At 35.7% G+C, this 18,017-nt stretch overlaps 2 protein-coding genes across 6 annotated transcripts in view; one reads left to right on the top strand and one right to left on the bottom strand.

Moving 5' to 3' along the window:
- Positions 1-579, bottom strand: part of LOC107266494 — an 18,954-nt gene extending 18,375 nt beyond the window's left edge. Inside the window, exon 1 of the mRNA XM_025083779.1 lies at positions 561-579. The gene's annotated coding sequence lies outside the window, so the exon portion shown is untranslated. The remainder of the gene's footprint in view (positions 1-560) is intronic.
- Positions 580-5,204: 4,625 nt separating this feature from the next.
- Positions 5,205-17,909, top strand: LOC107266340 (neural cell adhesion molecule 1). 5 transcript variants are annotated; one of them, XM_025083909.1, is made up of 10 exons: positions 5,206-5,497; positions 6,603-6,726; positions 7,249-7,464; positions 8,649-8,770; positions 8,884-9,025; positions 15,539-15,636; positions 16,858-17,157; positions 17,292-17,484; positions 17,554-17,616; positions 17,675-17,909. In XM_025083909.1, exons 2-10 carry the CDS (start codon positions 6,609-6,611, stop codon positions 17,803-17,805), a joined length of 1,383 nt encoding a protein of 460 aa, XP_024939677.1. In that variant the 5' UTR covers positions 5,206-5,497; positions 6,603-6,608; the 3' UTR covers positions 17,806-17,909. The 5 variants fall into 5 exon arrangements, with proteins under 5 accessions (XP_024939683.1, XP_024939677.1, XP_024939670.1 ...); XM_025083902.1 differs by having other exon boundaries at positions 6,595-6,726; XM_015736733.2 differs by having other exon boundaries at positions 5,207-5,497; positions 6,625-6,726.
- Positions 17,910-18,017: the final 108 nt, after the last annotated feature.

Below are 18,017 nucleotides of genomic sequence, written 5' to 3'. Positions count from 1 at the left end.
CTCTCTCTCTCTCTCTCTCTCTCTCTCTCTCTCTCTCTCACCGATGCTACCCATTAAGGTTCAAGCTTAGGAAGCAAAGTTCTGGAAACTTCCTGCAGAACTGCATCACGGATGCGCAATTCCGCGAGATAACGTTCGAGATCAAACAGGCTGAGTGCTGCCGTCCAAACTTCTTGATGGCTTTCCTGGGTGGGGGGCAAGGGACTGCCTGAAAACGTCGCGCGAGAGGACCGCCGACTCTGGGAGGGACAGGGAGGGACCGACTTAGCACGGACATGAACAATCGAAGCTTCCACAAATCTGTATCCAGAACCGGCCCTGTTATACTACTTGGGTAGTTCGTGTTAATCTAAAAACTTCTTCGTAGGAATTTAAGAATTCCATTTTCCTGCTACAGGAGAACATTCATTCGATGAATCCCTATAGCATCATCGCAATCCATTCGTATTTCGTACTCAGTATCTCTACTGTAGAGTGTACTAATATTCGAGAGTATTTCTTCAGAAACTATTTTTCATTCCCACAAAAGAGACTAGTAATATTTAAACATTTGCCTTTACCTGGGGTGATTTCACAATGTCTGTGATTCACTCGTAATGTACGGGCATCCTTAAGATACTCCTGCCTCGCGTACCATTACTGTCCTTCAACCCTTAATACGAGTGTCTCGTGCTCATCTTTTTTGATTACCTCAATTTTTAACTTGAATTATACGACCCTTAGCATTTCAGCGTCTCTTACCTTCTCTTAATGGGCACATTAATAACACTAACTTTCCCATGGACTATTGTCGATTACATTTTGAAGCACTGTACAAGTGACTATATGATTTTAACTCATAATGTAATTTACTGCTTGTTACAAGTTTCGCGCTGAATTATAGGTAATTTGATGATGATACGTACACGGAGACATCGAAAGCGTTGTCATTTATAATCTCTAAACGAAGTAGGAACGCTTCGTTCTCTCTGATATTTTAACAGATAGGAGGTATTAAAGCACACCTGTCTTGCCCCAAGTTCTTACTCAGATACCGAGAGGTACCTAAGTGGCGCACTGGATTCAGAAAGGTGGCAAGAGGAGACAGTCGGAATGGCAAAATGAGGTCAAAGGCACTGAGATGCTAAGGAGTTTCTCTAGCCACACAGAACGAGTAGCTTCACTTCCGATTCTTTCATACATATCTTCTCGTCCCGATGCTGCACACGTTGCTGAGGACTAGTGTATTTATTTCTCTTGGAAAGCAATTGCCGTCTCAAAATCTCTCCGAGAGACCCTTACCCTTTTTAGAATAAAGGGTAAACGCGCTCACTGTCCCACAAAGTACACTGGGTTTTATTGCGCGAATCAATTTCCAGGAAAGCGAGTTTTCACTGTGTCTTTTGTGTCTTCAAAACTATTTCAACTGATCCACCCTTATTGTTTCTTTTCTTGTTATTCACTTCACTTCAACCGTCTATTACTCACGCTTGGCAACTATTTTCTTGAACGATATTTTTTTTGTGCGATGTTACCGACAATAATGGTTATAATTTTGAATTTCTCTTGTCCCGGTGTCTGACATTTTTTTCCCGTCTTTTCGTCATCGCTTCTATTCAGTATTAAACTTCTCGTTTATGCATTTTCGAATTGTCACACAAGCCCGATTCACACGTGAAACTAATGCGACTCGAGTTAAGAACGGATTATGCTGTTACCGCAGTCGTACGTTTGGGTGAAGGCAGCACAAAGTTATATCGTCTTACGCGATTTCCGGCCGCATATTATCCCATCTAATCTTCCCACTTACTCGCACCTCCCATTGCGTCACATTCTTGGTGCCTTTGGTCTTGTTCTCATAAGCCTTCTAAAAATTTTCCTGAAAAATTCTCTTGAATATTCGTCGACGCGAAAGAGTGAAGAAGGAAATAATGAAAGGAGTAGAAATAAAATTCGAAAAAGTCAAAAGAAAATTTTCATCCCGGGCACTCATGGTAAATAAGAAATGCCTTATCCCCCTTACACTTACGGAAACAAGCTGCAAGTTGAAACTTGCAATTTGCTTCCTCCGAATCGTAAGTAGTGTACGAAGTCCTTATATGAGGAAGCATTTTCATTTTTTTTAATCTTTGGCTTCCTCATAGATGAATTTTCATCTACTACCCACGATTCAGAGGAAGCAAATTCCAAAATTAAAATTCTTGGCATCCTCATACAGGGACTTCGTACACTATTTACGATTCGGAGGAAGCAAATTGCACGTTTCAACTTGCAGCTTGCCAGAACACCTGGACACCCTGGACTTCCCCGCCCGACACCTATATACAGGAAACTACGGAGCGGAACACTTGGACACCCTGGACTTCCACATCCGCCACCTAGTTACAGAAAACTACGGAGAGGAGCATCTGGAAATCCCATATCTCTAAAAATTGTCACGTAAAATACGAGGAACTATGTTAAAGCATACACATACACTCGTACGTACACCCATTCACACGCGCTCCACATGAAAGCCTTAATAATTCTATACTATTGTGAAAGCAGCCTTATGTCAACTGGAAATTCGGTGTGAACGGTAGCTTCACGTACGAAGTGTATTTGATTGTGTTGTGTATTCGTAAATTACCAACACCATCCAGAGTACAAATAGGTAAAGAAGGCAAAGCAGTCAGCGCCATCTGTCGTTTAAAAAATGCGATGGACATGCGAAGACGACGACGAGAACGACGACGACGGAACTGAAATAAAATCATCTCGCTCGCCATTTCAATACGCCCTGATCTCGTACACTAATCGTATTGAACTTGGTGGGAATCGCTTCAGAACCTTCAATTCCTATAGTGAATGTATCAATAACTTTTCCTCATATATAGCGGTTCATAAGATATTTCGTTCCAAACACAGGTATAAGGAGTTGACTCGAGTAAAGAGTCTCGGCGCGCTGCGCCCTGTACAGCCGGTTGCCTGTACTTGGCGCGAAACTCGACCGAGTCTCTTGATCTCTTGTATGATCTCTTCGGGCCTAATATTTTTGAATTGGCTGAAATTCAAAAACTTGAATATACGTATAATCAGATCCGTTTTACCAATCTCCGCCAAATTTGAGACATATCACGGCTAAATGATACTCTATACTTTTCGAAAATTGGAGCTGAATCGGTCAAAGTTGACGGGAGTTATATTGATAAATTTAATTTTTCGAAAAATTCAAAATATCATAAAATCAAAACTTCTCGATCGATTCGGCCTAAATGCAATACCAACCAACCTTGGATACAAATCTCTTTCTCAAGGACTATTTAGACGATTATCACAAAATTTGCTATCGTTAGAGTGATAACGTCCTTTTTTTGGGTATTTAAAAACGACATAAAATCCGAGCCGCAGCATGAACCATGACGAAAATTATAGTCAATGAAGGGATTATAGAGCTGCATATACCTGCAAAATTAGGGGGCTGTAGCTAAAACCGTTCTCGAGTTATACACGTTTGAATTTTGGGAGGCCATTGCACACACACACGTACATCCGAATATTTTCTCCAAACGTGTTTTCTCGACGTTTTGGCACATTCTGAACATGGTGACATGAAAATCTCAACAGGACAATTTTCCACAGTCACATAGCTTCCTCTATGAGGAAGCAAAAGAATAAGCTACAATCCAGATAACCCGAGGGTTCTACGTGTATGCACATATGCACGTCAGTCGGTCCACGAGTTCGATGTGTTTCTTTTGACACTTCGCAAAATAATGCAATCCTGAGGAAATCACAACACGGCTCTAGCTAAAGTAGAGAAATACAATACATTTCAGTATAAAATTATGCACATGCATAATTTGTAACAAAAATGTTATACAGAGCTACGTAGTGTGGTTTCCTAAAGACTTCGTTGTTTTGCTATTGTAAAAAAAAACACATTGGACTCGCGAACGGACTATACACCTCGAAGAGGGGATGGTAAGAACGAACGAAAGACGTAAGAAAGAAAAATTGTATTTTACGAGCAGCATGAATATTTATGATCATAGCAGTCGTTGGCACTGCTGCTGCTGCGCACGCGATTTTCCACAAAATCGAGAAAATATAGGAACTCGAAAGAAAATCTGGACGAACTCTGAAGCGCTTCTTTATTTCTTCGTAATTCTTCTATTTTACTTCATTCTTTTCCTAGGTTTTCTTTCTTCTGACTCGTCTTGCAGGCATACAAAAATGTACGGGGACGAAAGTGAAAAGGGTAAGATTAAAGGAGAGATGCGAAATGCTGTAGAAAAAAGATTCTCTCTCTCTTTCTCTCTCTGCCTTTCTACAGAAGTATAGCACACGTAGGACAAGGTGCTTCTACGAGAGTTGCTAAAAGTTAGCAACGCTTCAGGCATCTCCAATCTCGCGTTTATTTCTTTTCTTCTCCTTTCTTCTTCCTCCTGTCTTTTGCCGTTTTACATTACATCATTTTATTCCTCCGCAAAGAATATGCGCGCACGGGTAAGTGGCGGGCTAAAGAAATTTTACTTCTCTTAATTCCTCCTTTCGACACGCTTCACTGTCAGACCGACACTCGCTCCGTCGCTCCTCACAAAATTGACGTGACGGGGCTTCTCGACGTGGATTGAAATAAAGAAAAAAAGAAGATGTTAATTTCTCTTCGTTTCATCGCGCCTGGAATTGGATTAACCATCTAATGGATAACTCAATGAACGTCACACATGGTTCTGTATAGCCATACACATGTAAAATGCCATAATCCCCATACGCTCCGAAATATCATACATATACGAAGATCGTGTCGGTGCGTAAATTGAACAAATTATAGAAGAATGCATTGGTCGCGACGAGTGCAGGGTGTCCGACTGCTACTGTACTACGTACATATGTGTATACATATGCTTTTCGCCCCTATGGAAAGGGGATCGTGAAGTCGATTTAATACTCTCCCAGTGGTTCTCAAACGAGTCTTTACCTAATTGTAAAAGTGGGGCAAGGGGGAAAAAATATTATACACTTATCAAACCTTTGGGCAAGGACTAAGTTCTAATTGAAAAAATGATTTATCTGACACAATGAGAATCTCTTTTCATTGACAATGGACCGCTTCTCGTAATTACACGACTTATACCAGTGCATTGAGCTTATACAATGTAAGACGTGTGGAACTTTCTATGTGTCAAAGCATGTGTGAATACACGCGTATGTATAAACCAACGAGAAACGTCATGGACCGAGAACTCGTTCCTCAAGAGAGGACAGTATCTTGTGAATAGCGAAGGAAGACGACAAGAAGTTCGTTGTTGGTCGTCTTGTTGGCTCGGCTGATTTATATATATATATATATATATTTGTCATTCCTTTTTTTCTGATATTTGTATACGTTTTATATTTTTCTTGACTCCATTGTTCCCGGGAAAAAATAAGTGTAAGACTCTGAGTACATTTTGATCAATTAATAGTGAATTGTGAAAAATTAGATTCTATAATATATACAGGATGTATTGGATGATCTTCTTCTGGGTGGCTGGTGAGTGTTGACGACTTGAAAAATCTTTTAAAAATAAATTTCCTAGTTTTTTACTCGTTTCTCTTTCCTGAAAGAAAGAGTAATATTTATCATGGATTCTTTATCAGGTAATACTAATAAAGTGTACCTTCGATACTCTCGTAGACGTATTTGAGTTTCTGTTGAAAATCTTGTTTCCTCAGGGAACGTCGACGACATTCGACTCACCGTTAAACTTCCTTCTCCATTTCCTCCCATCCGGTATTTAAGGCGTCTCCGTGTCTGCCTTGTGTGGACAAAGGGTGTACAAGGTGTATGCGAAATATATAGATATATCCTACACCTATGTATAATGCGTATTGGTCTGAGAGTAGTATCACAAGTGGATCTCTAAATAAAATGCAGGGGAAAAAATTGAAATACAATTTTATTTAAATACAGCTTTGCTGTTAATAATGGCGTCTATACTATAATTTTAAAAATAGTGTACGGTACAATTCTCGCATTATCCACAGCATGGACACGCGTGATTCACGTATTACTCCATTTTCCAAATATGCAACATGCATATTACAATTTGACCTGAGCCATGCACACACGTGCATACATGCTTCCACGCAGTACACTAGTAGACGCGTAGTACACAGCAACGACATAGTTATCGACCGGAATAACACGATATATACGTTGAACTTTCTCAAAGTATAGTACTGTATATCTGTATGTGTATGTAGACACTGCACATATACCTACAGAACATAGCAAAATCTAGCCACGCTCCGAGACCAGGAAAACAGATTTATTTATGGGGTTCCCATGAGAGACCAAACCCATACGGGACTAACCTAACCTAACCTCTGCAATTCGAATCGATAACTCTCTCGTTAAATTCGGTAGCCTTTTTTTACTCTCTCATTTCCCGCTGTTCCAACTTTCAGACATACTCTTTGGACAGTCGACTGAAAGAAAAAAGAAGATTGACAAAAAACAAAAGCTGTCCAAATTCTGCCACGGCACTTGATACTAAGCGTATTCCCAGAATATTATTGGATTCTTGACCTATCGGCAACCTGGCACGGTCACCGTATTATCGCATTGATTTCTTTTTTGTTCATTTGGTCATTTGGCCACAATGTCATTCCTTTCAGTTGGACAGGCTGCGGTGAACCAAGGTTTCAAGAGTGTCCCAACCACTGTCAAGACATTCGAAAATGATACGGTTCTACTTCCTTGTTACGTGGACAACTTCGGTGAGTACAGAATTGAAAATGTAAACGAAAATCAATTTTGGCCCCTAAGACACAGCTGCTCTTGATAACGATAACAATCCTAGACTGAAACGCTACATAACAGATCATACGTCCTTATTACGACAAGTCTGCATGCAACTGGCACATAAACCTTACCCTCGTTTAGCCTTTATAAACTTTAGCCTCGTTCATAAAACTACTGTATACATAAAAGGGACAAAGGGATGGATTTCATTCAAAAGTACTATAGAAGCATACAGTCCGTATGCTTATCGATTAGTACGTGACTCGAGAGCACCCTTTTGGTTTTCATCCCCGTGGGATGCTTAAACGAGAAACCGCAAAAAATCAGGCACATTTGAAAATACGTGAAAACGTGGGAGGATTTTGACTGTGAATGTTTTGTGATTTAATCGTTTGTCTCCCTCCCACTCTCGTTAACCCGCACCCAACTCCATGAATATGTGTAAAAAAAATATGTTTACTTGAGATGTTATGAGGAATATTTATTCTTATCGTCAGGCGTACCGACCAGGGTAAGATGGTGGCGCAAAGATACACTTTTGGCTGATAGCGGAGAACCAAATTTGGTATTACCTCCTAGGATTAAAATGTACGGAAACAAGAGCCTGGAAGTGGTGCACGTGCAACCCGAAGATACTGGGGAATACGTGTGCCAAGCTTCTAGACCAGCTCCCTCGGGATACGTCAATCAGGTCCACGCGATCGAAGTCATGTGTAAGTTTATACGCCGATGTACTTATGTTACATTTATATCTACGTAGAACACATATAAAGATATTCCTTATTGATATAACGTTTGTTAGAGGCCTGTGGAGCTGTTGAATTTCATGCGATATATTTGCGAAAAGAATGAGAAATTCTATTGGCAGCATGTTCAATCGGCATTTTGTGACTAATTTGCTGATTGTAGTTGTTAGTAGTTTACAGATCTTTTTTTTTAAGAGAAAAAGTTGTGACCACGTAATTTTCAGAAATTCACCATTTTTTAAATGAAAACTCGATATTACCATTTAATTAATTACTGTTTCGCACTCCTTAATGTTTTATTTTTTATTTTCTAGTGAATGGCTCTCGCGTTAATTGGATTCTTAATAATTTGAAGTCGTTCGGTTGATTGAGTATTCGGATGTATTAATTATAAACATAAAGCTTCTAGATATGATTAAAAGAAGGATTATTAATTTTTTCTTATTAATTTCATAAATTCTGACACTTGTCCATTAAAAGGCTTCCGACAAGTGACTAGAGGCACTTCGCGAGAAAATTGTGGAGTACTCAGATTTAACGCAAAAGTTTGGTGTGATCTGTTAATTCCGCTCGGATTTGACGTTATCCCCTTCGTTTAAAAGATTACGAAACAGGTTACTACTTCTGCTTTTTATAATTTTCTCTGAAACTGTAATGCAAAGAAATATTAAGCATGTGGGAGGGTGTGCCTATTGTGTTTCAGTCAAACGTTTACCTCAAACTTGACTATTTCGCGATTTTCAGACGGCGTGATTCTAGTCACGTGCCAGGAGCATTAACTTTCAGGAGAACGGCTGAATTTTTCAACGACTTCCACAGTTTTTGACTTGGAACTTTGATACATATGCTAAAGTAATACTGATGGAAAAATATGAGACCGATGTAGAGTAGAAAAATCGGCTTCCTGTCATCTCGAGATTAATGGACAAAGTCAAAAAGGGGAGGGAGGAAGAATATAATAAAATGAAATTATCCTGCAGTCAAAGTCCAAATAATTATATAAGCTGTGTCGATAGTACAAAATTTATTTAATACTCGAATATCTTTTGATGTTCAAATAACCTTTGCATAAGGCCTCATTACAATTTTCTTTTAATAAAATATCTCTTCTTCTTCCTCTTCTTCAAGTTGAATTTCGTTTTTACATCCAGACCCACCAAGTGTACAGCCTGTACCACGATCTGGAGAATTGGAGGTAAACCTTGGCGAGGAAGTTGATATGGCATGCGAGGTCGAGGGTGTACCATATCCTGTGGTATCGTGGGTGTCAAAGGTACGTTTCCACAAAAATTCATTAGGAAAAAAGCACTTCTAGGCAACATTATAGACTTGACCATATAAAATTGTACTGTTTCATTTTCTTTCGCTTTATAATCCACCAAACAGGGCGAAGTGCTGCAGTTGCTGGATGATAGACCGCGTTTGCGATTCCGCGCTGATTCGCGAAATCTTTCCGGTCAGTACACCTGTGTGGCCACTAATGGCGTAGGGGAAGCAGCAATGGCTACTATAGATCTACGAATACGACGTAAGTGTATAATATAGAAATATATATATATAAAATGAAAGAAATATAAATATCTACCACCATTTTAACATTGCTATCACACTACCTTTCTATGTTATAGTTTCTAATCGGTTTCAATTAGAGACGGCAATCATGTAAATCGTGCCCCCGTAGCAATTATAATCAAATAAGGAAATTACACAGCAATTCGAGTTCTCAATGGTAGCACGAATTGGCCAATTGACTGTGTCCCGACTCTGCTACTCTGCTCCTTTGACAACCTCTATTATGACACTTTACAAATGAATGTCATTTTTGGTTATCTTTAACGTTCGCTCCTTCAGTTTTATTAAAGAGACTTATTACCCAAATTGCATCTTTCCTGTAATGGTCCTTACTGAACGGTCTATGAATATAAGTGAAATTTCGAAATTCACATACAGGAACTATTTACACTTTGAAAAGTCGCCGGTATTAACGGATTAAGTGGTATTGTATGATACATGTACGCTTTTTAATAATTTCAGTCATTTTCAAAGGAATTTACATGAAAATTAAGAACCCAATATTTTGTCAGTCGCCGAACTTGAATATGATGTAAAAATTATGAAATTCAAAATGGCAGATCCAATATGGCGTCAATTTTTGTAAGAAAAAACATTAATAGTTTACATATAAAACCTATTAAAATTGATATTATAATTTCTACAATACAAAAAAGTGTGTAATTTTTATGTTTGAGACGTAAAAAATATTATATAATTTAATAAGTTATGTAATAAGTAAGTAATGTTGGAAGCAACGATAAGAAATAAATAATTACATAAGTCATATATCTTACACGTTATGTTGTTTAGAATTTTAATCCTAGATCATAAGATGAGATAAAAAAAGAATTTTGAGTAGGGTGAATTCTAAGTATGTGAAATTTAGTCTATTCAAATGAAGCAGATACCGCCATATTGAATCTGACATTTTGAATTTCGCAAGTTTAGACTCCAAATTGTCTTGTAGACAATTGTTCAATAAATATCTTCAGTTTTTTATACATACCTATCACATGAGGCATAAGCTTTTGATGTTAAATGTGCCACGTATTTGCTTAATTCGTATGGTGTGCATGATAAAAAAATATGCTGTCATTTATAACACTGATCATTGTGTAAAAGTAACACAATGCAAGTGGTATATTATTTCGTTGGTGTTGCTAATAAAATTGTAGCACCGATCATAAAATGTTGTAAATCCACGGCGTTTAACCGAATTTGATTTATTCAAGATTTATTTATTTTTTGGTTAAAGTTTAACTTCATTTTGTATCACATTATACTCATTGACATCGTAAAAAAGAACAATCTTCAATCGATAAACTACATTATTTTCGTTGAAATTTCTTCGGAATAAAGAATACCGTTAATACCATGGAGTATGTGATATTTGATTTGCGCCGATGTCAGTTCATAAAATATGCTATTATATGTATATTATTTATTACATCAAATGTAGAAAATTTAATTCCACTGGACATTCCACTATTTCAGTACTGAAATCACTATGCCGTTAAATTTGATCACCATTTTAATCAAATAAAAGCATTTTTGGCATCTATTACCTAACTAGTAATCTAGTAGTACACCTGTCATTGTAGTATTGCATGTAAAATCCGATTCCGTTTGAGATACTTGACCAAGACTTGATAATTTCGTCTAGAAATATCTTGGAAATTTAGTTTTCTTTAGTCATGGAAACATAACTATAATTGCTTTCAGTATTCACTTTACAATAGCAGTTTCACGTTTACCATTCTTAACGAAAAACATTGTATCAAGTAAAGTGGGAAGGCTGTGACGACTGACAATGGGCTAAAAATTCAAATGGAGTTTGTGAACAAACGAAAATATATACGTAATTTTTCTTATTTGCAAGTTGTTTATCACATTTTTGTCGATGAAAATCATTGGGCTTTGGCAGAATCTTTTCACGATCCCAAAGAAAAAAAATTTCATTTATTCTATTCCTAGGCTGCTGAGTGGCTCATATGAGTCCTAACCTAAAAAATCTCCAAAGAGATTTAATTAATGGCTTCTAAAGACGTCAGAAGATACTCTTCATTCAACCACACAATTATTATAATAAAAATGATTGGTTTTCATTAAAAAAGTATCAATAATTAAAGGAGATATTGAGCGTTATAGACGACCGCACTTCTCGCGCATTGCTTCCTTCTTGCCACGATTCCAAGTAGATGAATGCAAATTTTCGAAGTTTTCAAACTACATTTTATGGGGGGGATGTGCCTCTCTACATTGAACCTAACCATTGTTTTAAAGACATAAAAATTAGAACAATAGCAGGTAATGATCTGCAAGACACGACAAATTTGCTAGATTTATTGTTATATCAGTACAAAATAGTTAATTTTTCTTCACAAAATAATATGTGGAGAAAGTTGTTATCTTCATTTAAAAAAACAATGAAGGCGATGCCTTCAGGTTTATTTGAGTTATCGTGGCAAAACTAATGGAAAATGTTGTTTTGAGAAACACGCGTTTAAAGTTCAGGCGTTGTATTATTGTAGGAAACTGTAACTTGTGTACCTAAAAAATTACCTAAGCTGTAAAATGACTTCTCAAGGTTAGTTTCTTCTTCAGCATCAACCACAAAACGTCGGTTCTATTGTGTTTTATCCTCTTTTGTTGATGCCAGCAATTTTTTCTCTGCTTTCAACACGAGTTCGCTGTTACACGCACACCGCCTCACACCTTTGGCTCTCCTAATCTAAATTTTACGAATTTTTCAGTTTTCTTTGCGCCAAAATGTTTGTAGAAGATTGTACTATTAATAGGGTATATCAATAACCAGAATGAAAAATTTTTCAAATTTTAAGCCTTCTTACTTCCATCAAAAGGTTGAGAAATTCATTGAGAATTAATATATTCAGATATTTATTGAACTATTTCTTTCGAGAAATTCAACAATGTCTACTGTATTCGTATATACGAAAATTGTTAGGTATAATTCTTAACTGAAATGACATTTACAAATTCGGTTGGTGACTCAGTAGTAAAATGTCGTAAAGGTAAAGTATTTAATAAACATTAACAATATTTCTAGAAAAATATTGGGTTGGCATGAAAGTAATGAGACATTCTAGAAAACTCTACACATTTCCTTTTTTAAATTAATTGTTTTTAACCATATTCTATTGTATACATACTACAACATACAACATACAACATACTAGAATACGGTCAGAAACAATTAATTTACAAAAGGAAATGTGTCGATTTTTTTAGAGTTTCTTATTACTTTCATGCCAACCCAATAATAACCTGCCTGGCGGAACAAAACTAAATCCAGTGAAAAAATAATAATAATAAATTGCAATTAACTATAAGTAATGGGAATCGTAGTTAATTGTAGTTTGTGGTAGAAAAAAAAATTTAGCCCAATTTCCGATAACTTTCTACGACTTAAGTTGTGAAGAATTTCGCTTATTGTAATTTCGACAAGAAATTACAGCAATCTACAATATTTAATTATTTCGCAAGCTTTGAGAGTGGATAATTGTACCATTCGGTAGTAAATTGTAGTTACTACAATCATTTACAAGCAATTACAAGCTCTTATTCTTTACTTGTTGTTACTTTTTTCTAGAGATTTGTAGTTTATTGTAGTTTTTACAGTAATTTATGACGATCTACAATGTTTAATAAATGAAAATTCTATAACCATCGAAAGGAGGGATTTCGATAAGGCCCTTTATCGGCCCCCCGATAAGTCAAATTTTTCGAAGTTTATTATCTAGATCAGTCTTATTTTTTTTATAATGTAAAAGATATAAGGTTTTTAAAAACGCATACACTTTTTGTGTTACTTGATAGGACCTTTATAAAAATAATTGCTAAACTTGGATTGTTTTACAAAAATATTTCATTTTTCTAGTTTTTGCATTATTTATGTACTTATTTTGTATAGAGCGCAACGAAGTAAAAAAATGAATTTCACATACATATATGGTGCACAAATACATAAGCTACTATACTCATAAAAATTGTCGTGTTACTATACTGCGCTCATGAAAAAAAATAAATGAATCGAATTTTGAATCATATACATATGATAATGTACTGATTGACTGATTTTGCTACATTTTCTTTTCAAAACTTACAAGGAAGGTCACCCTGTACCCCCACAACCTGGGTTGAAAAACTGATATTTTGTAGTTCACATCAAAGTATAAATCCTCACACAAAATGGGCTGCCCACTTGCATATTTAAGGGGTGAAAGTAATTCCTGAAAATCGGTGGTTTTTTCGTTTTTCGCTGATATCTTCGAAACTAAAATAGATACGGCAAAAGTTTAAATAGCAAAGTTATTCATTTTTCAGTGCTCTGCAATAATATATAGTTGACAATTATATAGAAATTGTTTATTTATTTTATTTTCATAAAAAACGTGTTACTTTATACATTTTCCTCTATTTTGACATAATAAACTTAATTGTTTCGACTCAAAAGTCAATGATATCAATCTACATTCGTTTTTTCCGTCTCAAGAACTCATTAAACCGGAGAATTATTTTTTTCAAACGTAAAACAGTAGCTAATCGAAATCTATTTTCCGAATATTCGCGACAACAGTGCGTGCACTCTTAATCGACTCCTGGAGTGGACACTGTCCAGAAATAGTTAATATAGTAACTCTTCCTAACAAAAAAATTGTATTAGAAATTATTCCAAAAGGAACAACAGGGCAAATACAACTATTAGATGTGTTTGGTTTTCGAATATGGCAAAATTTTGTTAGGCATTTTTCAGATGTAGTAATTCTTTCCGGTAGCGATGTAAATCTGCATTTAAGAAATAACATCATCAAACTGCAGTCACTTGTTCACAATCAATTTCCTTCCCCATGTTATATTAATATGTTCAAATATGCATGGTACAAAAGTGGCTACACAGAAAAAAGCACCCCCTGAGTTCGTTAATCCGGTGACGTTTGGTTTTGGAGATAATTCGGAACCGCGACGTCACATTTGTGGTGATTTAGCTGTTATAACATGTTCGTGGTGCAAAAAACCTTTGTGTCTCAAACACTTCTTTGAGGAGTATCATTATTGTAATGAATATATTCCATAATATGAAAGTGAAGAAACTGATAAGTGCATGGCCTGCTTTTTCCTCCTGTTTTCATGAGTACTAGACATCTTAATAGCTCTAATACATGAATTAAAGGCTTCTAGTAAATAAAATGAAGACATGTATATTAAATAAAGTTTTATATAGAATGGAAAATTGAAAAATCATTAAATTTTGAGTCGAAACAATTAAGTTTATTATGTCGAAATAGAGGAAAATGTATAAAATAACACGTTTTTTTATGGAAATAAAATAAATAAACAATTTCTGTATAATTTTCAACTACATATTATTGCAGAGCACTGAAAAAGGAATAACTTTGCTATTTAAACTCTTGCCGTATCTATTTTAGTTTCGAAGATATCAGCGAAAAACGAAAAAACCACCGATTTTCAGAAATTAATTTCACCCCTTAAATATGCAAGTGGGCAACCCATTTTGTGTGAGGATTTATACTTTGATGTGAACTACAAAATATCATTTCTTCAACCCAGGTTGCGGGGGTACAGTAAGGTGACCTTCCTTGTCAGAGCGAATATTGGCTGATGCTATATATATTTGTAAATTTTAAGTGTAGTCCAATAAATATAATATTAAAATGAAAGAAAATTCAGGGGGGCTAATAAAAGGTCTTATCGAAACCCCTCCTTTGTAGTTTTTCGTAGTAAATTATGCTTACTATTGCCACGTACAAGTAATTACAAGATTTTACCCTTTCCTCGATTTTATTTTTCTTTCCAAAATATTTCAGGATAATTATCAATACTATCATAAAAGTATTTTCAAGTCAGTTGATAAAATACATTATTGATAATAGCGCAAAACACCAATTTTGTATAAGTAATAATCATTGATTACAAAGGATGTTCAATTTTTTGCAGTACTTAATTACTACAAAATATTACTAATATTATATTATTTACATACACATATTACCTAAATACTTACATCATGCTACCTATGACCCCAAACTCTAAATGCCATTATTAATTATCAAGCTCGCGTTCCTTTCGATTATGTACAAATTAGATAAAGGTTAATGAACAAGAACCTACAATTTTTGAGGTCAATAACCGCAATATACTATAATTATAATAAGTTTATGACTATAATAAATGATTCAAATCTCGTAATAAGTTGTACTTTTCAACTTCAAAACTTGTTATTTTTGTAGTTTTCCGTAGTTTATTGCAGAATTTTTTTCACCGGAGTTGTTCGTACACCAATCGGTGTGATATGAAAAGGAGCACTTGCATGTATTAATTGCATAATACATTTGTATATAATAGAAGACGATGTTGAAATGGTGTTATTTTTAACATTAAATATTTTATAGTGTACAATGACACTATATAGAAATGTATAAAACAAACTTAAACCTTTTTGCAACAGATAAACCATCAATACAGACGAGAAAGAACTGGGTGCATGCATCGCCAGGAATTCGTGCCCAACTCGATTGTAGAGTGACTTCCTGGCCGGAGGCAAAGGTATTCGGAATGCATTTGTTATGTCGTGAGAGTTCCCTCTAGGTAGACCTGACCTATTTTTATTCCTCTTTATTTGTCATTGCCCTGCTTGTAACTTTAGTTGATTTCTTTTCATTTCCAACGGAAACCCCAGACTTATCCGGTTCTACTTTTTTCTCCCTGATACATTGAACAATTCTGAAGTTATTCACGAAATTACACTATAATATTAGAGAAGTACAGGGTGGTGTTCTAAATGAATATATATATATATATATATATATATATATATATATAAAGTTATACATATAATACATACATTTACATATAAAATAATACATTTTTAATTAATTTTAAATAATTGTCAATTAAAGATAATCAATCAGGAGTGCGTGAATACTGATAATGCGTCCCATTGGTCGAGGGTGTCGACCAATTAACGTGGTCGCTTCCCCTCTCCCACTTCCTCACAAAGAAATCCGACGAATAGGTAAACAAAAATTTGAAAACAATACAGTTAGAATAAATATGATGGATTTGATTCTTTGTGAAAAATTATGTTGACCCTGAAAAAGGGCCAATCATTTGACCGTGCGTCGGCTATTGCAGAAACTGTTCAACACGATCATCTCTTTCTTGAATGCACAGCAGAGTATAACAAGCAAATGATTGGCCCTTTTTCGTGCTGATGTTATTTTTCTCGAAGAATAAAATGAATTATATTTATTGTAGCTGTATTTGTTTGCAAATTTTTGTGTACCTATTTGCCGATTGCCTTTGTGAGAAAGCGGAAGAAGTGAAGCGACCGCTAAAGTTTATACATGGACTGGTCAACATTCTCTACTAATAGTATGCGTTACCAGTTCTCACGCACTCCTGCTTAGTTATCTTTAATTAATAATTACTTAATGCTTACCTTATTGACACAATTATCATCTTTTTTTTACGCCAAATCTGTCGGTATAATTCTTGTCCGGGGCTTATGGAAAATCAGTTGATGTGTTCCGAAATTTACTGACAGTACTATAAAAGTAATTACATCTCTCTTAGATGCGTATTTATGAATAAGGACATAGCGTTAGTTACGGTACTAGTAGTACTGTCAGTACATTTCGGAACACACCCAATATTTCTTAAAATCGAATAACTAGCTTTAAACTCATAGTGTCATCTAGTGGCTATATACATTAATTAATATGTGAGATTGACACGTCTATTTTATTGTTATACTAATTTAAACAGGTGGAGTGGTTCTTTGAGGATCAGAGAGTACCTTATTCGTCGCGTATTGTGAAGCATTCCTATGGGGAAGATCACAGTCTGATAATACGCAATGTACGCACCCTGGATTATGGTTATTACCTATGCAGAGCCTCGAATTCTGTAGGAATCTCCGAGGAAATCATTGAGTTATCTGGTGTGGCGAATCCCGCTATTTTCAAGGAATCGCATCCCGTTGGTAGGACGGCATACAACTTTATTTGGGAGGTTGACAGTTATAGTCTGATTATAGATTATCAGTTTTGGTTCCGCAAATATTCGGTAAGTTATGATGTTCAGAATTGATATGGTTTTCAAAAGATCAAATGTTTTAATCTCCGTGACCTTATGATTAATATTGTTTGAAAATTCTGATACGTTCGCTCCATATATATATTTTTTGTAAAAAATTGCAGAAAGGAGTTCATGGACAGTGGCACAAATTATATATACCAAGCGGAAGTGAGGCCATCGGTCCTGTGCACGCACGAGCTTTTAATCTTACCGGATTGGCTCCCGCAACACATTACGAAGCTGTTGTGCTTTCGCGTAACTCTTACGGAATAAGCCGGCCTTCGAAGATTATGCGCTTCTCTACAGATGGCGCCAGTAAGTATAGCCATAATAACAGCAATATGCTTATCGATATTCTCATTAACCCTTGGTATTGCATTTTAGCGACGGAATCTGAACAGCAATTGTTTGAAAAACCCAACATCCCAAAAGAGAAAATTTTACCAGGTAGTTTTCTTCTTTATAACATATTGTAAATTTTGTCAAACTTTACATTTCTTTTCAGCCGTTGAAGTCGCATCTATGTCTCAACATTTACCACCAGTTGATACAGAGAGCAATGATGCCTATCGCGAACAATCTAAATGCATATTAATAATTTTACCGATGATTCTGAATTTTTTTAATTCTTACTAGTGATTGTAGATAACACTAAGTGTAAATAAGACTGAGTTTCGGGGAAGTATGGAATAAACATGACATAGGATAAAAGTGTGTTGAAATAAATAATTTGATTCATATACTTACCAAGGTAAAGAATTTCTTTTGCAAATACAAATAATCCCATAGGTTGAGCAGGTCAGTCTTTGAAAAACACCCAAAATGTATATGCAACTTCGATAGACGTT

This window comes from Cephus cinctus, unplaced genomic scaffold (genome assembly GCF_000341935.2).
Source record: "Cephus cinctus unplaced genomic scaffold, Ccin1 Ccin1_scaffold0021, whole genome shotgun sequence".
NCBI classification, from domain to species: Eukaryota; Metazoa; Arthropoda; class Insecta; order Hymenoptera; family Cephidae; genus Cephus; species Cephus cinctus.
The sequence above is the reverse complement of the archived record's forward strand: the minus strand, read 5'-3'. Positions and strand labels throughout refer to the sequence as shown.